Source organism: Vigna unguiculata, chromosome 7 (assembly GCF_037176805.1).
Source record: "Vigna unguiculata cultivar grain cowpea cultivar isolate G323 ecotype 2 chromosome 7, ASM3717680v1, whole genome shotgun sequence".
Lineage (NCBI taxonomy): Eukaryota > Viridiplantae > Streptophyta > Magnoliopsida > Fabales > Fabaceae > Vigna > Vigna unguiculata.
In genome coordinates this window covers 7590003-7617056 of record NC_140798.1, presented here as the reverse complement: position 1 = coordinate 7617056, position 27054 = coordinate 7590003, and the positions used below count along the sequence as shown (strand labels likewise).

Sequence of the window (27054 nt, the reverse complement as noted above, 5' to 3'; positions counted from 1 at the left end):
AACAGAGCTTCAATTTATAATCTGCCCATGAATGATAAAGTTGTATTCCATCCCAAGTGTAATGAAGCATGATGAAGCAAAAAATAAATCTTAACAATGCATGAAATCAGTAGAATGACATATAATATTGAAAACAGTGATCCAAGTGGTCCTAGTGGTCTGCTAAAGCTAAAACAACAACAGCTAGAACTCTACATCACAACTAAGAAAAAATACATTTAAATCAAAATATCCATGTGACCACCACTACATAACACAACTCCCAATATTGTTCACATGGGTTGTCCACTTGGTGGGTTGCTTGAACTTGCTTGTGAACCTAAAGTAGGTGCGCCGCATGGGGGCTTGGATGACCTTCCTCCCTTCCTATTAGATGTCCTTCTTGTGGTGGTAGCAGATCTTAAGTTGGTCTTCTTCCCGGATGCATTGGCAATGGCAGCTGCAGTTGTTGCAGACTTCTTCTTTTTCTGTTTTCCCTGTAAAGAACATACACTTATTAGTTCCAACTTCTTAATTATATTAGATATGATTTGACTATGATAAACAGATTTACCTTGTTGGTTTTTCCCTGCTTGCAGCTTCTGATGTTGTGATCAAATTGTCTACAGTTACTGCACTTCATTCTAAGATGCTTCTTCCCCAACCTAGAGTGACTGATATCTTCGTCAGGTTCTCTTCTTCTTAATTTTTGTAGCCTTCCAGGAGGAGTCTTAAATATTGGGGGTAGGATTTCTGGTCCATTACTTTTAGGCTAGAGTTGTTGGCCATTAATGGGTGAAATTTGTGACCCATAACAAGCTTCATAAGCCTCCCTTTTGTAATATGCATGCACATAATCAGAGGGTTGTTCTACTCTATAATTGATTGCAGCCACGGCATGTCTACATTGTATGCCAACTAAGTCCCAAAAGTAACAGGTGCAAGTGTGGTTTGTGAGGTCAACTGTGAATTTATCCATTGTGAATCCTTGTGTAACTTCAAACTTACCATCTCCAGTCCAAACAGCAAACCAATTTTCACTTTTCTTTATTTCCCTATCTAGCCCTTTGTTTGGTTTAGGCATTACAACACCCGTAAATGCACTTAATTTTTCTCGCAAATGTTCAAACCTACTCATCAAGTAAGTCTTAATCCACTCCATCATTGTTATAATTGGTTTATCCCTAGCTAACAATATAGTGTTATTAAATGACTCTAATAAGTTGTTCATGAGGACATCACACCTAGAATATGCACTAAATGCATGTTTACACCAAGATTTACGTGGAATTGCATATAACCATTCAGCAGCTTCTTGATTGACCTTCTTTAGCTCTTCCATACTTGCCTCCCAACCTTGGTAGTATGTGGCTTTAGCAGCAGCCATCATGAGATTCCTAATGACTATACCACCACCAAATCTCTTCTTGTAGTTGTTGTACAAATGCCTTAGACAAAAACGCTGCTTGACTCCATGCAATAGTTCATCAAATACTTGCATCAGGCCTTGTAAAATGTACATATACAACAACTCAATAATACATATAATTTAATTGTTCACAATTAAGTACACAAATTTGAATTTACCTTTTGCTGGTTTGAAATAAATACCCATCGATTACTTTGAATATCTCCAATGCCCTCTAACAATAATGTTAGGAACCACCTCCAAGTCTCCTTGCACTCATTCTCTACAACAGCAAATGCCAGTGGAAAGTATTGGTCATTTGGATCTGTTGCCACATCAACTAAAAGTTGGCCTCCATAGCTATTCTTCAAATGACATCCATCTACACCTATGAATGGTCTACAGCCATTCATGAACCCTTTCTTGCACCCATCCAGACACAAATAGAAGGACCCAAACCGTGGCTACAATGTGGGCTGAGGTTGATTAATTTTTATCTTCACTGTTGTTTCAATAGACACTCTCCTTAGCTCTACAACATAATCATATAGCAAATTGTATTGCTTTTGCCCATCTCCTTCAAGAATGTCCATTGTAATCTCTTTTGCTCTACAAGCCCTCCAAGGGGTTATTGCAACACTGTATGATCTTCGGACATCATCAATAATTTCATTGGCTGTCATTCTCCCAACATTCCTAAACTTATCAACTACAATTTTGGAAACCCATTTCTTGTTTGCATTATTGTTAACAAAAAATCTGCCATAATTATGGGTATCAATCAAGGTCTTCACCCTAAAAGTTTGACTTCCTCCAACTTTACTGCATAAAACCAAAAATTCACACTTCCTTTTGCAAATTGCCCTCACTCGGACATCATCATTCTTGAAAAATTTAACCTCTCTGCCATTCAACACAGAATGCTCCATCAAAGCTTGCTTGAACTGTTTCAAGGAAGAAAACTCCATCCCAAGTTTGAATTTGAATTCCTTGCACATGTCTTCACCCTTGAATATTGGGTATTTCCTCCCACCATCCTCATAAGCAATATCCACATCACTATCTAGCTCATCAGTGCTATAGTTGGCATCTATTTCATGATTATCAGTACTTTGTTGTGTGCTAGAAGTACCCAGACCTTCACTTTGGTTTCCCTCAGCAGTACCCATACCAGTTGTTCTTGACCTCTTCCTATTTTTCCAGTCTTGTTTGAATTTTTTCCACCTGTCTAAAACTTGAGAAAAATTCCTACGTAGAGTATCTTCCAACCTAAAACAATCATCATCATCTCTATGTCTTTCATCCTCACTCTCATCCAATTCATCAGGTTCATCATCACCTGAAACAACACCAGATCCAGCACCAACATTTGCCTCTTCTTCATTTACATCACCATCATTAACAACCAGGTTTGCCTCTTGTTCATTTACCTCACCATCATTAACATCCATGTTTCCCTCTTCTTCATTTACCACACCACCATTAACAGCCACATTTGGCTCTTCTTCATTTATCACATCACCATTAACAACAGCAATTACTTCTTCTTCATTTGCCCAAACATCATCAACAACAACACCAACCTCTTCTTCATGTATCACACCAACATTAACAACAGCACTAGCCTTTTCATTTGCCCCAACACCAGCCTCTTCATTTGCCCCAATATCATTTACACCAGCATTGGAATCTTCTTCATTTACTCCACCACCATTCACTCCTTCGACAAGTTCAATGACTTGAGCAGAACTAACCAAATGATCCACATAAATCTCAACCTCCTCATTTTTATTTTCTGCATATTCGGCCAATTCCAACACATAATGGCCTTAGATCTCTATCCATTCTCCCCTTCTTCGGCTTTCACCACATATAAAGTTCTCCATCATACTTAAAATCCTTCTTCAGAATACTCAATGCTTCGAAGTAGGACCATATATCTGGATCCAGTCCATGCACTACATGCTCCTCTCTACCTTTGTAACACAACATCCTTCCTCTAAATCTTTCAAACTTCCCCATGTGATGGAACACCACTGAAAAAACCATCTGTATAACAACCAAAACAGAACCCTAAACCCATCAAACCTAACCAGAAATCAAACCCACACTAACACATCCGCTGGAAATTGGAACTGGAAACACCCAATAAATTTCCCCCCAAATCAAAAGCACTAAAACCCTAAATCAGAATGACAAAGGAAAGAAAAAACTTCCCTATATTTCCAACCAATGTTGCTCTACTCTTGCAACCTCGTCGAGAAAGTCACTCATGCACTACGCCAACAACTTCAAACAAGCTCGCCAAGAACAGATACTCACACACGTTTGGTATTCCACTTTCACCAGCATACCAAAGGCACCTTTGGCGGAGAAAATCGTTCTCCCTAACTTAAGAACAAGAGGATGTCGCTGGTGCTCATTCAAAACGAGAACTGCACGTGTTAAAATTGAGGCATTTAAAAAATATATTATATAATATTAATTAAACAAATTAAATAAATAAAGAAAAAAATCATTTAACACATGTCTGCATCTGAATGAACAAGTGTCGTCAGATGACCACCCTAAGTGGAACGCCGTTTGCCACGTAGTCACAAACTTAACGTCGTTCACAAATTAGGGACTAAAATCAGTAGTTCCAAAATCACGAGGACAAAAATGGTTTAACGTTTGGGAGAGGGACCAATTCCAAAAAATGATAATAGTAGAGGGACGAAAAACATAATTAACCCTATTTTTTATCTTTAAGTTTAAGTGAAGATTGAAATTAGTTCATCTTTGAAATTTTGACCCAATTTAGTCCCTCAACTTTAAAAATGCGTAGATTTAGTCATTTTAACTAAATTTTGCCAAATTTATTTAAGGTTTCAAATGCGTTTCTTAGCTAACATTGAAGTAGAAATGTGTCAAATGGTATAAACAACTTAAATGCGTCGATTTAGTCATCTTAACCAAATTTTGTTAAATTTATTTGATGTTTCAAATGCGTCTCATGATAACATTTGAGTTGTTTACACCGTTTGATACATTTTTGCTTCAATGTTAGCTAAAAAACGTTTTAAAAATAAACTTAACAAAATTTGGTTAAAAGGACTAAATACACGCATTTCTAAAGATAGAAGACTAAAGTCGACTAAAGTTTCAAAGATATACTAATTTTAATTTTCTTCTAAAAAAGTTAAGAGACCAAAAACATATTTAACTCCAAAATCTAATATAAACAAAAATCAATATAGTTGGAATTTGTACATAGTACAATGTAAGAAGATTAACAAAAACGTGTAAAAATAAGTTATACTGCAAAAGCAAGCGTTGTAATATCTAGCTATAAACCAATTATTGAAATGTAAACTATATTATAAAAATCGCATTGCGTTAAATTATAATTTTGATCTATTTTTTAATATTGGTTCGTAACTCTAGACTTTTCTCTTATACTTCTATTTATAAATTAAATAAATTTGTTAACTTCGACCTAATCTTCAGTTTAGCACTATGTGTTTTTTAAATTTTAACATCTTTATTAAAGGTACTATAAAAAATAATTTAATCAATTAAAAACTAAAAAAATGCAAAATTAGGATTAACGAAAATGAATAATTTACATAGGTTAATGTAGTTTTTAATTTACGTAAATGGATTTGTTTTTAAAAATATTACAAAATTGGGTGATGTTGTAAGAGGGATTTCGACTTTAACATACTTGTGATAACTAAAGTTGTATTACATGTCATGACTTTTATTTTTATCTTTTTTTTGAGAAGTTTCATTAACACAAAAAAGACTTTTAACGTTCAATATTTTCGACCTTTGACGTTTGCCCAAATACTGACATCGTACTGAGAGACGTCAAAATAACGTCAAAAATTATAGCAGACATCAATTAACGTCGGGGATAGAAGAGTCTGACGTTATCCAATGTCGAGGCAAAAGGGAGCAGACGTCAATTTTCGTGCTGAATGGTGCCAAAAAACTATATTATTTGACGTCTGATGATGCTCTGACAGACGTCAAATAACGTTGGGGCTTACCTTGGACGACGTTATTTGACATCTGTCATAGCACCACTAGACGTCAAATAATGTTGTTTTTTTTTTAAATTTGGTTGTTTTTACAACATTTCCACACTTGAAAAATAAAAAAATTCCCATAATAGTTTCATAATATTTTCAACACAATTCAGGACTTATAGTTATATCTAATAACACTTTAGCATTCTAAATTAATACAAATAACACCAAACTAAAAGTTTCAACATGAAATTTTTGTCCAACAAAGTTTTTGAAAGGAGTTCTAATTTTCGTGGTATCAACTTCATCTTTCTAATAGATATGTTGTCCACTCTTGTCTTAATGTGTGGATAATGTCATCTGGTAGAGGTGATGAATTCTTGAACCACTGAAAAAGTAATACAATTTCATTATGTATGAATATCATTCTTTAAAGTTTGATATGATTTATAATATGTGAATGATATATATATATATATATATATATATATATATATATATACATATAAAATTACCTCTATCTAATCATCTTTAATTACAGCTCAAATGATTGTTCTTATCCAAGACATGACATAATATCCACATTCTCATGAATCTTCTTGCTTGTTACACTAAACATTACAAATAAAATAATCACATATCAAAGTCATAAGTTGACATGCAGAAATCAATAACTTAAAAATGAATGAGTTCTAACCTTTAGATATAATACTTTTAAGTTGTTGGCCTCTAGGCTTATCCACAATTCTAATGAAATTTTGGAAGCATAAAACATATGTTAGTTTTAATATAACTAAGTAGATACATAGGTTATCATTGAAAAAAAGTAATACTTACTTTTGTAACATGTTTTTCAAAGCAGGTAGAATCTTACTATGGCATGAACAAAACCATACAACTGTGCATTATCTTGGAATGATGACCAATAGTTGCCAATGGTACCTATCATCAATCACAAGTACTTAGCCAAAATAATTAATAATACTTCATAAAATATTACAAGCAAAAAATACCTACCCATTAATGTATGACGCAAACTGTATACTAAAAGTATAATAAATCTACATATATAAAACAACAATTAATGCAACAATAATATTAAAAAATCAAATACAATTAGAATTATTTAAACATGCAACATCTAACAATAAATATAATTTTATTTCCTAACTTTACAAACATTATTAAAAAAATTCAAATAAAAAAGAAATAGACAAAAAATATAGTCTAAGATTAAAACTACAATGGCAAATAAAAAAAATACAAGCAATTATATACATCCAATGAATAAGAGATAAAGAACAAATCAAAGAAATGAAAATTTAATCTCTTGTACCAAATTGAAAGATGAACTTGAAGAGGGAGGCTAGGGTCTCCGCTCACTGCTGGCCAAATGGGGACGAAGAGCAAGTGAGATGAATCTCAAAACACTGCAAATGGGGATGAAAATACAAAATATTTGGTTCAAAATGCCTAAAATCAATCCACAATCAAATCCCAACAAGTTTGGTGGTAGAAAACGTTCAAAACTCACCTGGAGGAGGTCGAAATGGTGGTCGCCGTCGGGGAAAATTTGCGGAAGCAATGGTGCTGTAAGGAAACAGTGTAGCGTTTCTGCGTTTCGCGTAGAGATAATTAAAAATTAAAGTCGGGGGAGTGTGAGCCAACGTTAATTAACGTCAGTGCTAGCTGTGGTCAGATGTTAAGTGACGTTGGGGGTGACTAGGCCGACGTCCTTTTTTAAATAACGTCGGGGTTTCGAGGGGCAAACGTTAAATTACTTCTGATCCGGAATGGACAGACATTAAAAAAATCCTATAATTTACAAAAATGCCACCAGTCATTTTTAACGTTGGGTTTTTTTTAGGCAAACATTATAGGGGCGACATTATAGGGCTTTTTTGTGTGAAGATCTTCACACCAATGACAACTTCAATTATTTTTTTTCTTGTTTCAACTGAAATCGTATTAGGAGTGACGACTTTAGATTTTTTTTTTCTTTAAAGTGTGAAGTGGTCATATGCGTGAAGACTTTAGTTTGATTTTTTTTATTGAAAACTTCTTTATAATTTGTTTTTATTATATATTTAAGTGTATTTTTAATATTTTTAAAGTAAAGTGATTTTATAATTTTTATTTTGTTATATTTTAATGATTTTTTTTATTTAGCTAATTTAATGTTTAAAATAGATTTAATTAATTTAATACACGACAAAATAATAAAATAAAGAAAAAGTGTTAATTATATTAGTAGAAAATTGAGGAAATTAAAAATAATGAAAATAAAATAACTAAAATGAAATACATTATTCCATTATAAATATTTGTCGGTGTGAATCAGTGTCACATGATGACCTTTTTCGTTGTCTTCTAGGTCTTTGGTGACCTCCATGCTTGGTAGGTGACTGCGATGATAGTGCAACTAACATGATAAATTATTGTTCAATATTATCATCATTTTGACCATTTTCATCTTCATTATCCCCATTGTCGTCATCATATGGCTGCAAAGACATTGTAGGTCAATAACAATCCATAGGTGGAGTTGAATTGTAAGTAGATAATGGTGTGGTTAGAGAGGTTTTGAATATATTGAGATGAACTTGAAACGAAGTTAGGTTCAGATGGAAAGATGGTGTATTTGGAAGGAACCTAACGTATAGATGAAGATGGATCAACCATGTTGTGAATATTGCCCATGTATCCAAACATTTAGGGTAATTGAAATATGCCAAACTGAGCACCATATTCCAGTTGAAACTGTTCAACAGTAGCAGAAGAAGATCCAATATGATCAAATTGTCAAGGAGGTTGTGGATGTTGAGGCTCCTGTAGTGTGTCATACTGTTGCAAATAGAGTGGTTAATTTAGCTTGAAAGTCAATTATTAGCATTTAAAATGTATTAGAAAATGAACTTACATCGTTGCCTAATTTAGATAAAGGTTGTGGTGTTATGTAACGGATAATATGTTGTATGTACCATTGCATATATGGCATAGTATCACGCAAATGGTCATTCCCGTGGAATTGATCTCCTTCAATTAGACGATTGTATCGATCATTCCACATTCTTATCCATTGTTGATGATATTAGGGCCAATTTCTTTCTATTCTTCCTCTCATATCGTCTTTATGAAGGTTGTCCAAGTTTAATGGCAAGGGAGAAATAGATTGACAAAATCCAAATTAGTGCATGACTCTATCAACCTGATGGAACTCCACTATAGTAAAGCAAGACACATCTTGTTTCATCTTAGAGCGTGTGTTTTGGGCTTTCAAACCTTGCATTGAAGGTTTTAATTATTGCAAGCCAATTGTTTAAGTAGACGAAACATTTTTTACTGAAAGATATCAATCCACTTTATTGGTTGTAATTGCTCAGGATGGTGATAGAAACATCTTCCCTCTAGCATTCATAATTGTTGAAGGAGAGATGAAGGATGCATTGATTTGGTTCTTCCAAAATTTGCATTAGTATGTAACACCTCAACCTAACTTATGCTTCATAACAGATAAAGGATTAGGTATCTTGTTAGCATTACAATCAGAAGAAGTTAGATTGGAGGATGAAGGCCTACAATCAGTATATTGCATACGACATATTGCATCCAACTTCAATAAAAAATTTGAAAAATGCAAAGTTGAAGAGACAACTAATTAACATAGGTATTCAAATTTGTCAGCATACACCTTACATTCCATCCCAAACCATTTACATTATTTAATTGACTATATTCTTGCAGGTTATCAAATGAAATAATTTACTATTCAAGAAAAATTATTAGCTATGTGATTAGGGTTCCCACAAGCGGTCTCATGGATAGATGAAATAGTGTTAGAAAAGTGGACTCAAGCATTTAATGAAGGCAAGAGGTATAAGAATATGACAACCAACCTAGCTGAAAGCTTGACTTCAATTTTAAAGGGAACATGTTCATTGTTGATCATTGCTCTTATTAAAAAAATTTTGAAAGAACTAATTCTTGGTTCGTTAAAGATGAATAAAATCACAATGCATGTTGCAGGTATGACATCAATACTCAAAAGATATCACCATGTTACTCAAGAAAAATGAACAAAGTTCAATAAATCAATTAAGAATAAGCCAAAAAAATGTTCTTATTGTTGTAACGAAAGTCATAATCGAAAAATTGTCCATATAGGCAATGATGTATCATTTTGTATTATTTATTTGCACTCTATTAAATTTGTTATATTAAGTAATCTCAATTTTATTACCGTAATTATCTTTATCAAGTATTTAATTAATTAAATTATTTTAAATATTAAATTAGTTAAATAAAAAACAAAAAACAAATCATTAAAATATAACAAAATAAAAATTATAAATCAATTTACTTTAAAAGATTTAATAATATATTTAAATAAATAATAAAAATAAATTAAAAAAATAAGTTCACAACTAAAAAAAGGTTAAATATGTTTTTGGAATTAGTCACCTTTTGAAACTTTGTTCCAATTTAGTTTCCCAACATTATAACTGTGTGGATTTATTCATTTTAACCAAGTTGTGTTAAGTTTATTTAACGTTTCAAAATGTGTATTTCAAGGTGGCATTTGAGTTGTTTATATTGTTTGACATATTTGAAATGCTATCATGAAACACATTTGAAATATCAAATAAACTTAATAAAATTTGGTTAAAATGACTAAATTCACGCAGTTTCAAAGTTGAGTGACTAAATTGGGTAAAAATTTTAAAGAATGACTAATTCTAATTTTCACTTAAATTTGAAGGACAAAAACATATTTAATCCTTAAAAAAATTAAACTGAAGTCTTCATGCGTCTCACGACTTCATAAAAAAACAAAAGTCATCGTTCCCAATATTATTTCAATTGAACCACAAAAATATATAAAACTAAAGTTGTCATTAGTGTGTAGACTTCTCTGAAAAAAATAAAGGTAATAGGACACTTTCTCTTACAGGTATGTTAAAGTGGACATATTTTATCTTTTATGATTGCACTCAATTTCGTGAAAATTTTAAAAATAGACCCCACATAAATTAAAAAGAAAATGGTTAAATTACTCTTTTGGTCCTTGTTTTTGTCAAATAGTGTTAAATTGGTCTTCAAGTTTTTTTTTGTCTCAATTTGGTTCTTTTTTTTTTAAATGATTTTTTTTAAATTTGTAATTTTTTTTTTATTTTTTACACATATCATTTCACAATTGTGTCACGAGTCAAAATGGTTCAATTTGATCCATGTATTTGTTTTTAGTTTCAATTTAGTCCTAATTTTTGTAAAAATAAAAGAATATTGTCTTTCCCTAAATTGAGACTCAATCTACTTTTTTGTATAAATCTTAGAGTGATATTCTTACTAAAATTAACATTTTTATTAAATATTTCTTAAAATATTTTTAAATTAACTTTAAATTCTATACAAAACTTTAAAGTGTGGTTTTGTTTTGAACTTTAAATTTAATTCCTAAACTTATGTGTGACAAATTATTTGATTTTTAATCTTCACTAAGTTTGTATAATATGGTACAATTGATACCTTTATATATAATGACAAAATGGTTAACTATTGAAATTAAGTTTGAAGTTTAACTTTGTTTAATAATAAAACTAAAAACAAAAAGCTTGTTTAAAAATATTTAGACTTAAATATATTATTGGTTCCAATTTTCGTAAACTTTGTTTAGTTTGGTTCTTATTTTTTTGAAATGTTCAAAATGGTCATAATTTTTGTAAATTATGGTTAATTTTGTCCTTTTTACAAATGTCGTTTAAATCATTAACGAAAGGTGAACAGTAACTGCCATGTGTCACTTTGTGAATTTTTTTTTAATTTCTTTTTAAATTTTTTTAATTTTAAAAATGTTGTCCATGTCAAGTTAGTTTCATTGTCACATGTCAAGTTAGTGTCATTGTCATGTGTCAAGGTAGTGTCACTTATATTCAATTCGGTTATAATTTTTGTTTATTTTGTTCAATTTAGTCTCAATTTTTATTTTGTTTTTTGTTCAAATCAATCCTAATTTTGTCCATCTCCAAATTGAACAAATTTAATCTCTAAATAAATTTTATATTGATTTTTTTATTTTTATTAATATTTAAATTTACACTAAGAATTTTCCTTATCATTTAAAAAATAATAAAGAATTTTTCTTCTAATTTTAAAAATAATATAGAACTTTCCTTCTAGTTTTAAAAATAATTAAGAAATTTCTTTATCATTTAAAAAATAATAAAGAATTTTCCTTCTAATTTTAAAAACAATGAAGAATTTTTCCTTTAATTTTAAACTAACTTTAACCATATTTTTGATATGTAGCAAGAATCAAATATATATATATATATATATATATATATATATATATATATATATAATAATAATAATAATAATAATTTCCTTCCAATAATTAGGTTTGATATAAAAGTAATGAAAGAAATATTTAAAATAAATGTGAATTTTAATAAAAATAAAATTTTCAGTATAACATTTATATAAAAATTAAATTTGGTCAATTTGAAAAGAGAAAAAGTTGAGACTGAATTGAACAAAAATAATGAAAATTGGGACTAAATTGAACAAAATTAATGAAAATTGATGCCAAATTGAATATAAATCATGAAACACCAACACATGACAATGACACTTACTTGACACGTGGCAGTGACACTAGCTTGACATGTGACACTGACACTGTGTTACAATGCTAACTTGACACATGGACAATATTTTTAAAATAAAAAATTAAAAAAAATAAAATTAAAATTAAAAAAAACCACGAAGTGATATGTGACACTTATTGTTCACCTTCCGTTAACGATTTAAACTATGTATGTAAAAAAAGACTAAATTGACCACAATTTTAAAAAATTTGAACCATTTTGAATATTTTGGAAAAATGAGGACGAAATGAAACAAAATTTACAAAAATTGTGATCAATAATATATTTAAGCCAAATATTTAATAAAAATGCCAATTTTAGTAAGAATATCATTATAAAATTTATATAAAAAGTAATTTCGATGTCAATTTAATGAGGGATCGTAACGTCCTTTATATATTTTTATAAGGGACACAAAAAATGATCTCCTTTATATTTTTATAGATGACTGCACTCAATTTCGTAAAAATTTTAAAAATAGACCCCACGTAAATTAAAAAGGAAATTGAGCCGTGTATGTAAATTAACCGGACAAAAACTACTGATTTTGTAAAATATAGATTTTACAAAATTTCCAATTTGTTTCTTTTCAATCCCTGAACTATTCCAATTTCGTTTTCAAAGAGCGTCTCCAAAACGGTGTTATCTTTCCTTCATCAAAGCTTTCTACACGAATTAGGGTTTTATTTTTTCATTGAAACTAATGATTACAAATGTGTTGGAACTTGTGCCATATTGCTAAAGGAAATTTGAGATTGTGATGTGGTTCCTGCTGCCATCTCACGTACAGGGAAAAGGGGAATGATAATGGCATAAGTTGTTAATTATGAATGCTTTGTTCGTCCTGTTTCTCTAGGTTTGTTCTTCTTTGATTCAACCAAGGTATGTTTAAGTAAAGTCCATGAAGTAATTGATATAGTTACATGGTTTTTCAACTGATTGCTATAGCGACTATAAACGGAGCTGATTGCATAAATAGATTATGATTGAGAGCTTGAAACTCAGAAGCTATGAATTAGTTGAGATGGTCTTTAGGTTATAGAAGTCATCAGTCATTGTACATGAAAAGGAGGGATCTTTTAGTCAAACTATTGGGGACTTGCTGTAGTAAGATATCAGTTACACAGTTGCACTCACAGTGTTTGAAAGTGGGTCTCGCCCATGATAGTTTTGTTGCTACCAAGCTTAATGTTCTTTATGCTAGATATGCATCCCTTTTTCATGCACATAGGCTGTTTGAAGAAACAACTTGCAGAACTGCGTATTTGTGGAATGCTTTGCTTAGGAGCTACTTTATGGAGGGAAGATGGGTAGAGACTTTGTCTCTGTTCTATCAAATGAGTGCCAATGCAGTATCAAGTGAGGAAAGACCTGACAATTACACACTGTCTATTGCTCTAAAATCGTGTGCAGGTTTGCGGAAGCTTGAGCAGGGTAAAATGATTCATGGATTCCTCAAGAAGGGGAAGATAGATAATGACATGTATGTAGGGTCTGCACTGATTGAGCTGTACTCAAAATGTGAACAAATGAATGATGCTGTGAACGTGTTTACTGAGTATTCAAAACCAGATGTCGTTTTATGGACTTCAATAGTTACTGGGTATGAGCAGAATGGCTGTCCCGAACTTGCACTTGCATTTTTCTCCCGAATGGTTGTGTTGGAGCAAGTAAGTCCCGATCCAGTAACACTTGTTAGCGCTGCTTCTGCTTGTGCCCAGTTATCTGATTTTAATACAGGAAGAAGTGTACATGGATTTGTGAAACGAAGGGGTTTTGACACGAAGTTATGTTTGGCCAATTCTATGCTAAATATGTATGGAAAACTTGGTTCCATTAAGAGTGCAACTAATTTGTTCAGGGAAATGCCAAATAAGGATATTATATCATGGAGCTCAATGATTGCCTGTTATGCTGATAATGGAGCTGAAACCAATGCATTAGATCTTTTCAATGAAATGATAGATAAAAGAATTGAACCCAATAGAGTTACAGTAGTTAGTGCATTGAGAGCTTGTGCTTCCAGTTCAAATTTGGAAGAAGGTACACATATTCATAAATTGGCAATCAACTATGGATTCGAGTTGGATATCATTGTCTCTACAGCTCTTATTGATATGTACATGAAGTGTTTTTCGCCTGCAAAAGCAATTGACCTTTTTAACAGAATGCCCAATAAAGATGTAGTTTCTTGGGCTGTTTTGTTTAGTGGGTATGCTGAAGTTGGAATGGCACACATGTCCTTGGGGTTTTTTTGCAACATGTTATCAAGTGGAACACGACCTGATGCTATTGCTCTTGTGAAGATTCTTACTGCAAGTTCAGAATTAGGAATTCTTCAACAAGCTGTGTGCCTTCATGCTTTTGTAACTAAAAGTGGATTTGAAAATAATGAATTTGTTGGAGCGTCACTCATAGAGTTGTATGCAAAATGTAGTAGCATAGATGATGCTAACAAGTTTTTTAAAGGATTGGCACATAAAGATGTTGTTACCTGGAGCTCAATGATTTCCGCATATGGATTCCATGGGCAAGGAGAAGAGGCTTTGAAATTATTTTATGAGATGACTAATCATTCAGATGTTCAGCCTAACGAAGTAACCTTTGTCTCAATTCTATCTGCCTGTAGTCATGCAGGTTTGATCGAAGATGGGATAAAGATGTTTCACGTCATGGTGAATGAGTATCAATTGATGCCCAATTCAGAGCATTACGGGATTATGGTTGATCTTCTTGGTCGAATGGGAGAGTTGGATAGGGCCTTGGACTTGATTAATGGCATGTCCATGCAAGCTGGCCCTCATGTATGGGGAGCCTTACTTGGTGCATGTCGTATACATGAAAATATAAAGATGGGGGAGTTTGCAGCTCAGAATCTTTTCCTGTTAGACCCTAATCATGCAGGGTATTATATACTGTTATCAAATATATATTGTGTGGACAATAATTGGCTTGATGCTGCAAAAGTCAGGACATTGATAAAGGAGAATAGGTTGAAGAAGATTGTTGGTCAAAGCATGGTTGAGATAAAGGATAAAGTTTACAGTTTCATTGCTGGTGATAGATTGCATTGTGAATCTGATCAGATTTATGAAATGCTGAGAAAATTAGATGTAAAAATGAGGGAAGAAGGTTATGATCGTCCAAAATTGTCACAGGAAATACAGTTCTAGTATCGGCTATGTGGAACATTAAATCTGATGAGAAGTTATCCAATGGCAGAACCAAAGCATACATATCCCTTCCAAACAAAATGTTGCCGCCATAAAAATACCTTGAAACCTAAATGGTTAAAGTACTTTATGGATGGCATCAAGATATTAGAATATTACTTTAATTCCTGAAAGCTATATGATGACACTTACAAGGCCATTATTGCTGACATCTTTTAGATTATATATAGTGTACCCCCTTATTATAATTAATTAGTGAAAATTTTCATTTTTTATTTTTTATTTTTTCAATAGCTCTTAACGGTAGACAGCTTATGTTTACGGCATTGTAGTTGATAGCCTTTCAGTTGACCTGCTGGTACTTGGATTGTAAAAGTTGTGTGTTTAGAAAATACCTCTGCAGGCACTTTTCTGCAATTTGATTTCTTCACTCTGAGCAACTTGAGAATTAAGTACATTAGTTGAGAGGGGCTCATTCCTGCTGGTGAATTTGTTTTTTATGGTATTGTGGTAAACATTTATGTTTTTATGATGCCTATTTTTATCTGTATATTTCTTAATCTTGTTAGGGCAGCTCTACCAAGATTACATTACCTGGCCGAGCACATATTATTATTTGCTTATGGTGGATCATGTCTAACATTAGTTCAATACATCTCTTGGCATCTAGTAGTTAAATTTACTGGTATAGATTTGTGTAGTTGTTTTAAACAGAAGAAGTGAGAATTATCTCATCTAATACTCGATCACCATCATATGCACCAAATCCTCATAAATGTATTTCTCATTCTGTACAAGATGCTCGTCCGATATCCCTATATAAAAGTTGGTGAATATCATGTTAACTAAATCAAGCTTTTCTGTAATACAATCTTTATAGGCATTTTGGAATCTCAAATTTAGCCTCGATGCATCCTAATTCTGACACAGTTATAGTCTCATTCACTAGAATTAATACTGATTTAGCCCTAAACTCGTAATATGCACCAAATTCTTTACTGGTATGCTACTAATTTGGTAACACTGATAAAAAAATGTTGGGATCATTTTTTATTTGTATTTTGCAAAGGAAACTAACTGAAGCGGCTCCTATGTTGGCACTGTTCAATACTATAAGATTAAACATAACTACAAAAACTATAAGGATGAAGGTGAAAGATGCAGTTTGTTAGGGGAAAAACTCTATGGCTCTCTGGCCTTCTATTATGAATTATACAGAAATCAAATCCCTTAAAAACACAAGAAATTAAAGGGTCCCCTATATATTCCTGCAGTTACTATATATGTCTATATATGTAAAGTAAGATAATGTTTTATAGATACTAGTGACAGATACAGCGGGTCCAGATGGTGGTATAAGTCATTAACATTTTGAGCTACTGGCTTAGCTATATAAATTGTTTTGAACATGAAAGCATTTTGAGGAGTATAATTGTTTGGCTCTCTAATTGTTAATTGGCCTTAAATTGAACCAAAGCATGTCAATCATATTCTACAGTAAAAATTTATTGCTGTAGTTCTCAAGAAATATATATTAATGGCTAGAAACCTTTGGTCTGAAACATTTATAAATAAATTAGGCAGTCTGCAGATTTATAGGTGTAATACTTGAAGGAGAATTTTTATGATCTATATCACTCTTACTTTTGTTGTTTTAACTATCACAATCGTAATATAATTATGGTTGGTGCATTTGGGAGAAGGTGGCTTCACATGACTTTGTTGTTTTAATCTAAATTGAATGCAAAATTACACGAGTACAAAAGCTGGTGTTCCACTAGGTGTATTCAGCGGCAGATAAAGGGAAAAGGGAAATGATCATGGTACAAGTTGTTAACTATTGTAATGAATGCTTTGTTAGTCCTGTTTCTTTATGTGTATTCTTTGATTCAGCCAAGGAATGTTTAATTGAAGACCATGGACTAATTCCTTCATTTATATGATTGAGCTGATTGCATAAATAGATTATGATTGAGAGCTTGAAACTCAGAAGCTACTAATTAGTTAACTGGTCTCTCCCTAATTTTCAAATGATCGATTACCGGTAAATGACTCATCATTAGCTAATCTTGAATCTCAATAAGACATTGTTGTTATAGACTAACACGAAGAAGTGTAATAACTCGAACTAGTTCTTCAAGAATAACAAAGAAGAAAAGGTTGAGTGTAGTTCCTTCCAAAGGATTTTCTTTCGTGGAGGCTCTGTTCCCTTTCCATTTAAAAGATAGTCGTAAACATATATTTGAATAGACAATTATTTCATTTTTTAAATAATTTATTTGAATAAAAAAATTCAGACTTATTGAACTATTACTTTTCTATTTAAATAAAATATTTCAATTATTACCAAATCCTATATTTTATCTTAATATTTAAAAATATTTAATAACTCAAAATATGAATCAGAGTTGTTTTTAGTCGATATTAATTTCTTAATTAAGATTGAATAATGCTGACCATAATTATTTTAGTAAAAATAAATAAAATTGTTTTTTCAATGTTATTAGTAAAAGTTAATTTTTGATATCGATGGTCAGTAACTAACAGTTTAATAAGTTTTGCTGAAAATTTACCTCAATTAAAGTTAGCAAAAAAAAACAAAAAAAACTCACTTCATTTTTTGACAGAATTTAAAATCCTATAACTTTAAATAATTATTTTCCTTCCTTAAATTTCTAAAATTTTAATTTTTTTTTCAAATATTTTATTCAAATTTTATCATAAGGCAATTCAAATTCTTTTATAAAATAAATTCCTTTTCTGAGGATTTCTATCCTCTTCCTTTAAAAATTTCTAGACCCGGTTAATTACCCTGTTTTTGCTTTATCAGCAGGGAACCTAGTTGTCCATTCAGATGGATAAGAAAATCATATATATATATATATATATATATATATATATATATATATATATATATATATATATATATATATATATATATATATATGAATGATAAACGAACTCAATACACTAAAATGGTGAGGCCAACAAAAAGCCATCTTGCATGGCAAAGAGCACGGAAAGAGATGAGTAAATGAAAAAAAAAAAAAAAACTACGATGTGTTAGTCAACATATTAGTGTTAAAACCATCAAAATACTTTACCAAGTCTATGTTCATTTGAGTGAAAAGATTTGAGAAAAAGAAGGTGGATGTGTAACGACCCATTTAATTTATAAACGTAATTAAAGGAAACGCTTCATATAGGATAGTATAACAACGCAGTCTTGGGGTTCTCAACATTTCTCCTACCAAAACTAGGCACACCACGATGCCAACAAAAGCAGGATAACGGTTTAACTAAAAGTTTACAATCCAGTAACAACGAAATACAGGGGCCATAGCCCTAAAGAAAAGTCCAAAGGAAGCTATAGTCCAATCCACGCGGACTAGGCAGCAGAATCTCCATTCCCTTGCTGACCACGAGAATCTCGCCCATCTGCTCCCATCAATTACATTGATGATCATCGCAAGAAAGAACAACCACGTACAATACAACCATACAACAAAACGGGTAAGCTAGAGCCAATAACATATGCATCATACAGTCAATTATATTTTTATCATCCCATACCCACACAACAACCAAGCATGACTCTTCATTCAATACACTATCCGGATACATATAACCTGGTCGGATTCAGCGGATGCCCGCACTTGTGGTGGATACCTCTGCTCACCCCCGAGCTGCTCACCCCCGAGCAAAGTGTTACAAGTGTTACGATAGATCAATTTTCCCTCACCATAAGGTTAGCCCTTAATGAATTTCAGGCCTTCTGCTACTCTCACCACAGGAGTCAATCCACTCTAAGTGAGACTAACTGGCTCCTTAGAGTGTCAGCATGCAACCTTAACTTGAATCCTTACCTAGTTATACAGATGGGGCACCACCATGGACACCCACTAACAGGGGCCATGGAATTACGTCCCGACCACTCAAGCGCGGCCCCGAGAATCTCACCTAGAGATCCCCAAGGACTTACGCACTGACACGGACCCAACAGGCATAAAACCACGATAAGAGAATAGCAATCATGCTCACAATCCCACGTCAATCTCAACAAAATAACACCTCATTCGTATCGCATGTTGAATCCATACCATTTATCACCACCTCCCCATGAGTATAGGGCCTCACCTCATATCAATAACATGTCCCATAAGTTCCAGCTCACTCATAAATTTCACATGCCGAACTTCCACAATACCCATCATTCCATTCAAGAATCATGTCACATACACATGGCGGTCCATCATATATATATATACATACATCTCAACATACAAGCATACCCAAGCAATTACCACTCAATCCAAGGGCAACAAAGCAACCAAACCACATTCTGTCTCGCTCAGCCCCTCGCTCAGGCGGAAGAGCCTCGCTCAAGCGAGACAGTCTCGCTCAGACGAGTTCCCCTCCGCCTAGGCGAGGGCTCGAAACAAGAAACAGGAACCACTGTGGGATCTCGCTTAGGCGAGACCCCTCTCGCCTGGGCGAGTGGTTCGCTCGCTCAAACTGATGAGCAGGTCGCCTGGGCGACTTTTCGCGAAATAGGTTTGGGCGAGCCTCCTCCAGACTCGCTTGGGCGAGGTTATCAGTTCTCGCCCTGGTCTCACCTGCAACAGATTCATCATCTAGCCCAACAAAACACACAAAACAGCCCACACATCCAGAACAATGATTAAATCCATACAAACAGTTCGCAAGCTCAAGGAACGGCAGAAAACAAACAACCTAGCTCAAACCCTAACTTCCCGTACCTGTAAAAAGGGTCAATAGAAGCCTTGACGGCAGGACGACGGATACTGCAGCTCTACGAGTGAACTAACGAGCTGAAAACTGAAGGTAGGAACAAGGGCGCATTATTACTAAACTTTAACCGTGGAAAAAGTGGAGGGAGATCGATGAAAGGCATAAAATCTGGAAAAAGGACACTTACGTGGAGTAGGAACGGCTTGAGCGAACTTGAAACAGTGAGGAAGCAATACCCTAGCAGAAGTGCGGCTGCAGCTCTTAGGATCAGGAACAGTTTCTGAAATGAGGGAAAAGTTAGGTTTAGGGCAGACCTAGTGACTTTATCTGTTGGGCCGGCCTTAGGCCCACTTACAAGGGTAGCCCACTGACTTTAGGGCAGAAAGTATTGAGCCAATTTTAATGGACCTTACAGGATGAGTTTGAGTGAATTTGAGAATAAATTATGTTATTTTTTTAAAGAATTTAAAGATGATTTTGAATAAATTTGGAAGTAATTTTTGTAAAAATTTATGAAAAATTTGATTGATGCTATGATGCATAGATACGATACGTGTATTGGATACGACACGTATCTAACACGTCAATACGTTTATTTTGAAAATAATACGATACGATACGTGATATATGAATATTGAAAAGTGTACAATAATTTTTAAAAATATAATAAATATAGTATTGTTATTGTATGAATCAAAATTAAAACTATATGTACTAAAGTTGTCGACATAGAAAAATATAAATTATTGTCATCATAAAAGTATCACTATAAGAAAACTCTAACTAATTTTAGTAATAAAATATATGTTAGAGACCAATTTCCTAATTAGAAACCAATTATTTTGGTAGTTAAAACTTTTGTAACTAATGTTAGTAACCAATTTTGAAACTAATTATTTTGGTAGTCAAAACCTTAATAGTTAATATTAGTGACTAATTTATAAATCAATTCATAATAAAAATTATTTTAATTATTAATTTAGAGACAAATTATAATTTTTTGAAACTATTTTAGTTACCAATAATTTTTAGTTTTTAAATTGATACTTAAATTGGTTACTACATAAATAACTACTTGATTTTAGTCATTATTCAAATATTTTATTATGCTGTATTACGACTTCATAAATTAGATATTTTACTGATAAGTATCAATAAAGTATCCTAAAGAATCAAGCACAGATACATATCGAATACAGATACATGACTCAAGTTGAAGCATCGGTGCATCATAAGATTGATATGATAAATTACAAAAATATGTTTTAGTATAAGTATTTGTGAAATTACTATTTTGACTTTTATATAATAACGAGTATAAATTAATATATATATATATATATATATATATATATTTTCTTTTTTTTTTCATAGATCCAATCCATTTGATCTGAAATCGGATCTCTCACTTTCTCTTTACACATAGATCTTTCCATTTAAGGTGAGATCGAATGCACTTCTTTAACCACATCCAAAATGCACTGACTTCCTCTTCTTCAGACGAACATAAATAAATTACTATATAACCGTCTTCGCATTACTACTCAACCTCAAACGAGCACGGTGTAAAGAAATAAACTTGATGTTCAATTCAATTTATGTCATCGAACAGAAATAAAAGGTTCATAATATAGACAAATTATTCAAACTTCAGAAACGTTTAAAAATAATTAGTCTTTTTTAATAAACCTTTTTAATCACCATTATGTTTTACCTTGTCTAAATTGGGTACGTACAATCACCGATATTTCAACCAATCATTCTTTGAACTTCCATCCAAATTTCTACTAATCAAAGTCCTGTCAAAATTTTGCTTTCTGAAACTTTCATTAAAATCTTCATTTTTCAAGCTTCTATCAAATCCCCATTTCTTCAGAGCTACTTCATTCATAAATCTTTGACTTCTCACTTGATCACTTTCCCATGATTAATGTTGAAAACTTAATTTTACATTATCTCGAGTGATGACTTTGATTCCCAACGTTTCACATACTTAAATTTTTTTCATACTAACATCATGTACAAAGACAGAGCCACAATGCTTACGGATAGTAAATTAGAAAGAAATCGTATTGCGGAGGTGTTGACACTTAGCTGTCCCCCATTGATGTATTCATCCTTGCTCGTAGTCACAGAAACATTTACGGACGAAGAACCTAGCACCAAATAAAAATTCAAGACCCAATAGAATTATATATACTCTTTGAAGGAAAGAGTTTCTCTGGTGAACTTACAGTCATAGTTAGTCCATCCAATTCGTTGATGTGCCAAGTCATACACAACTATCTTATCTTTTAGGACAATATCTGCCAAACCAGTTGAAACAATTCTGATTAGTTTCGAATCATCATGGTAGATCACTTGTATATCTGATACAATTGATGCATTATTTACAGAAAAAAAAAATGGCCAGGCCAATTTACGATTAGCATAATTATGACGCTTTCAAGTACAAAAGTAGAATAATTTTGTTTTTTACCATAACACTGATTTGTGTAGTACTTGAAGGATGAAATGAGACAATCTACCTTTTCTGGATCATATTGTATTCCACCAGAATGCTGCTGAACTCAGAAAATCATCTACCTACTATTACTTTTCAAGATTTTTTGTAACAACAATGGGTTATGTGAAATTGTGCAGAAGCAACCAGCCATAAGTTCTAAATGGTATATGATGGCACTAGCTGTTTACCACTGGTACAGAAAACATAATTAAGACATTTTTCTTATTCTTTGTTTAAGAGCACCATTTCATAATCATGATTTGTGATTTGTTTTATTTTCATTGCGTTCTGCGGATTTTATTCTGTTAAAAAATGTCTAGCATCTAACCTCCTAAAATTGAGACTCCCTCCTGTACATTCTGGAAACCGATGCACCACATTTCAGCACCATCCTGTTTAAGCAGATGGCACCTCAGCATATCAGCAACATATAATTTCAAATAATAACTTCCTTATTCAAATGTACGAGTTATTTAACAGACATACTTACATGGTAACCATTAAGCATAAGGTACTGCTCTGGTTTTAAAATCATTGATGCTCCACCCTCAAAATTTAAACTGACTGAAGGAAAAATGTCATCTATACTGTAAAACATAAACTCTGATGAGTTATGCGAAATCCTAATAGGAAAATTTAATGACAAAAAAGTCATTCAAAAGTCTCAACAATTATAGTATTCATAATGACCTGGTTGTGACCAGATAACACTGGCTTCCTTTGGAATTAGTTAGCTGAGCAGATTGTGACACAGCAGTAGTTATCTACACATTTGTTTAGAATTTGAACATCAATATATGTTATAGATAAGGTAAAAAAATATTCCTTAAAATGTAGGGTAAGTAAACAAAAGGAAAAATTTGTTTGCCTCCTTGAAAACCCCTTCTTTAGAATAATATTAATATAATATAGAAAAGGGTGTGAGCCTTAATAAGATGTTTAATTGGTGGGGGGTTATCCTAAATCTATTACTGAAACATCAAAACTTAATACCAGAAAAAAATAATAAAAGAAAGGTATAAGAATCCAAATGAACTCAGTGGGAAAATATGTTAATCAGAATATTTAGAAAACATATAAAACAAAACATATGCAAACAACAGTGTAAGAAACTATCCTCAGTATTTACAATTTCTCGTGATGAACAAGAAAAAGGACCATATTGTGCCCAACACAGTATAATACTTCAAGGTTTTGCCCAAGGTACAAGAAACTTACAGCAGTGACAAGAGGATCATAAGCTTCTTGAACAAGATATGCCAATGTTGTACCACAGTCAACTATAGTTCCTCGGTCATTAGACGTTGCAAATACAGCTGGATTAATTGGAAGGAGTTGCCCATTGACAGCAATACTCTGAAGATTCAAGTTGTAATGAGGCCTGAGATTTGATCAACCAGTCAAATACACTGCAATATATCTCATAGAGAACCACAGATTATTTGACAGAGACAAGAAATTATAGATAGAAATAAAACCATCATACAAGTATTTTTAATTACATTTTTTGAGGGCAATATTAACTAAACTCAGAAAAACTTACATCTATTCAGATCGTACAATATTATTATCAATATAAAAATATATAACTTTTTATTATTTTAGTATAGTTACATTACATGTATTAATAACATAAGAGTAAACAATATATTATTTACAATTTATGAAATAAAAAGATTTGAAAAATATAACAAAATATCTGATTGTTAATATATTCCAATTGAAGATTCATCTCAACCATTTTCTCGCCTATTATTTTCTACCCATTTGAATATTTTTTTTTCTTCCCTATTTTTCCTGTCAGTTTGAATATCTTTTTTTTTTCTGCTAAATTACGAATAAAACTAGCTTCATTAAATTGAAACAATGCATTTTATCTTTTCAATTATATTCATTTATAGATATTTGCCTTCTGAAAAAATATTTTAAAATGGTCTATACTACCACTAGGTTGATTCAAACTTTGTGCTTGTGTAAGTGAAACAGGATGAGAAACTAAAGGGATTTTGACAGGAGAGCATGTGATAGATCCATGGATGTCTTCAAGACAATATTATCTTCAGAAACCGAAACGATGTTTCTTCCCCGTGAGATGCATGAACCCATATGTGTTACGATCTTCCAGGATCATTAATATGTATTATATAATAAGAACACTAACCTAAATCAAGATTAGAATAAATGCAATAAAATAAAATCAAATTAACGCATCAGAAATTAACAGTTTAGGTTCAAAAATGACAAAATCTCAATCTACTAAAAATTGTCATACTGGGGTAAGTTATTAACATAGCAGGGAAAGAAAATGAGAAAAGAAGAGAAGAGAAATACTGTGATGGAACAAGCGGACTATAAACAATACTTGACTCCTTTATCTCGCCAAGAACTAGAATGCCTCCTCCATCACCATCTCCTTTCAAGCAATGAGAGAAGACTTTGGGTGTTATTCCGCGTGATGACAACTGCGATACAACAGATAGAGCACCAGGGCCAAACCCAAAAATTCCATCAACTGCTTTCTCTGCCTTAGTTAGATCTCCAGACTGATAGATGCTACACCTATTTCCAATACAATCAACCAAAACAGTCCCATTTAAAACAAAAATGGGAAAATCCATATCAAATATTAGCATAAACAGGGAACTATATGCAAATTAAACCAGAAGAGAAGCCACAGGAAAAAGAATGAACAACATCAACTTAAGCAAGGCCTATTCATTAACCTTTTCTCCCAGTTTATTAAAAAAAATCAACCTATTGACAAATCTTACAATGCCAATTTAACCTCCATCTTCCCATCTCCTTCGTTTTTCATTCTTACAAAGCATATCCCACATTCAGTTCTACTCTTCATATATTCCAAATCTCATATTAAGTGTACACACCTTTATTCACAATAATAGACAAGCATAATGACTCACCCAAAAACAACGGTAGCCGAAGAGTTAACCGGTGGAAGTGGAGGCTGTCCCACGATCAAGTTAAAATACAATGCATCCGAAACATAATAACCTGAGGTCCCACTCCCATCTCCATACTTAAAGGAGTAGCTGCATTGATTAGCCCTCGTGGAGCACTCAGCAGAAGCACCTTGAACCCCAGTAGTGCATATCGGGTCCGTGCAGGAAACCAACGCAGCGGTGGACGACCCAACCGTGTCAAAGAAATTAAGCTCAATCTGCACTCCACAAAACACAACCAACAAAATCCTCAACACATTAATCTCCAAATAAAAAATCTTGGTTCCCACCAAAGCACCATAAAGTAAGTATGCATGATAACAAGAAGCTCAACTCAACAAATTAAACACCAAAATCAAAATCAAATTCAAAATCCTCACCCCTAGTTGACTAGACTGAGGACAATTACTGCAAGTATTGCAATTCACCCACAATATATCACTCCCCGTATCAATCTGAACGTTAAATTCTTTAGGAGGTGTTCCCATCTTCACTTTGGTATAATACAACCTGAACAAAAACAAACAAAAATCACCACCATATTGAATAATATCACTCTCAATAAGTCAATTAAATAAATAAATAAACAAAACTTAGCACTAAAGTATATAAACGTATCTTTGTGTTCCACATGTAATAATAAACGCATTTTAGAAAAAGAAACTTCGATGGATTACCCGTACCCAGCCGTGTTTGGATCGGAGGTTCCTTGGACTGCAAAGTCGACTATGCCGCTCAACATTCGGGCGTGGCGGGCTCTGTCACGAGCCCTCAGCTCCGCCACCTCCGCGCGGTGGCTCAGAGGAATGCTCCGCTCCAGAGGGAGGAAAGCGCCGTGCACCGCCGACACCAGCACGGCTATCACCGCCAACAGCATAGGAATGCAACACCGCATTATTGTTAGTGTTTTTAAATTGCGTGTGGTTTTGGGTTTTGTTTTGTCTAATAATGGGAATGGCGATGGACTCGGTTCATTGAAAGTTGAAACGCAGAGAACAGAGGAAAATTGAAATGAAAAGTTTGTCACAGATTTTTCTTTGCTGATTATGGAAAATCAGCTCAATTCATGTTGCTTATTAATTAACTCACAGGGCAACACTGTGACTTGGGTTTTTCTAATGTCTTTAAATACATATAATAACAACACACACCGTCAAAATATGTTAAATTCATTTATCAAATTTTAATTATACTTCAATTTCAAAATTATTATCAATATCCTGAATATTTGGTTTACTAACTGTATTTACTGTCATAATTTTCAATTAAAAAAACTAAAAAACTATATAATTTTATATATATATATATATATATATATATATATATATATATATATCTTTATGTGGTATTTCCGTATTTAACATATACCATCCGTTATATAATATATTTTTTATATTCTGACAGTAGGAATCTAATCATTACGTTAATTTATTACTATATTTTTTATTTATAATATTTAAATTTAAAACTTAAAATAATTGAGCTACCATTTAAACGAATAACTTGTCAATAAAATATCTCCTCCACCTGAAATGTAATAAAATATCTTAGTACTGTTTCATTAAAATAAAAAATAATAATAGAAAAAAGCTTTATTTCCACTAAAACAAATTACC

The 27054-nt window shown here is 32.5% G+C and overlaps 3 protein-coding genes and 1 long non-coding RNA gene across 5 annotated transcripts; 1 reads left to right on the top strand and 3 right to left on the bottom strand.

Moving 5' to 3' along the window:
* Positions 1–751: 751 nt before the first annotated feature.
* On the bottom strand, positions 752–1800 carry LOC114190409 (uncharacterized). Its single transcript, XM_028079278.2, has 2 exons — positions 1602–1800; positions 752–1485 (listed from the first exon to the last, which is right to left on the bottom strand). Exons 1-2 carry the CDS (start codon positions 1798–1800, stop codon positions 752–754), a joined length of 933 nt encoding a protein of 310 aa, XP_027935079.2.
* A 10820-nt stretch (positions 1801–12620) lies between these two features.
* On the top strand, positions 12621–15753 carry LOC114189592 (Tetratricopeptide repeat (TPR)-like superfamily protein). Its single transcript, XM_028078198.2, has one exon. The coding sequence runs from the start codon at positions 13109–13111 to the stop codon at positions 15218–15220; it is 2112 nt and encodes a 703-aa protein (XP_027933999.1). The 5' UTR covers positions 12621–13108; the 3' UTR covers positions 15221–15753.
* Positions 15754–18117: 2364 nt separating this feature from the next.
* LOC114189959 (uncharacterized) lies at positions 18118–20294 on the bottom strand. Its single transcript, XR_014996579.1, has 3 exons — positions 20160–20294; positions 19981–20059; positions 18118–18658 (listed from the first exon to the last, which is right to left on the bottom strand). It is a non-coding gene; the product is annotated as an uncharacterized LOC114189959 (long non-coding RNA).
* Positions 20295–21631: 1337 nt separating this feature from the next.
* LOC114189623 (aspartic proteinase 36-like) lies at positions 21632–26530 on the bottom strand. 2 transcript variants are annotated; one of them, XM_028078244.2, is made up of 10 exons: positions 26116–26530; positions 25819–25948; positions 25400–25656; positions 24810–25037; positions 23697–23859; positions 23169–23242; positions 22969–23065; positions 22807–22870; positions 22207–22278; positions 21632–22128 (listed from the first exon to the last, which is right to left on the bottom strand). In XM_028078244.2, the coding sequence occupies exons 1-10, from the start codon at positions 26331–26333 to the stop codon at positions 21977–21979; spliced, it is 1455 nt and encodes a 484-aa protein (XP_027934045.1). In that variant the 5' UTR covers positions 26334–26530; the 3' UTR covers positions 21632–21976. The 2 variants fall into 2 exon arrangements, with proteins under 2 accessions (XP_027934045.1, XP_027934046.1); XM_028078245.2 differs by having other exon boundaries at positions 26122–26530.
* Positions 26531–27054: the final 524 nt, after the last annotated feature.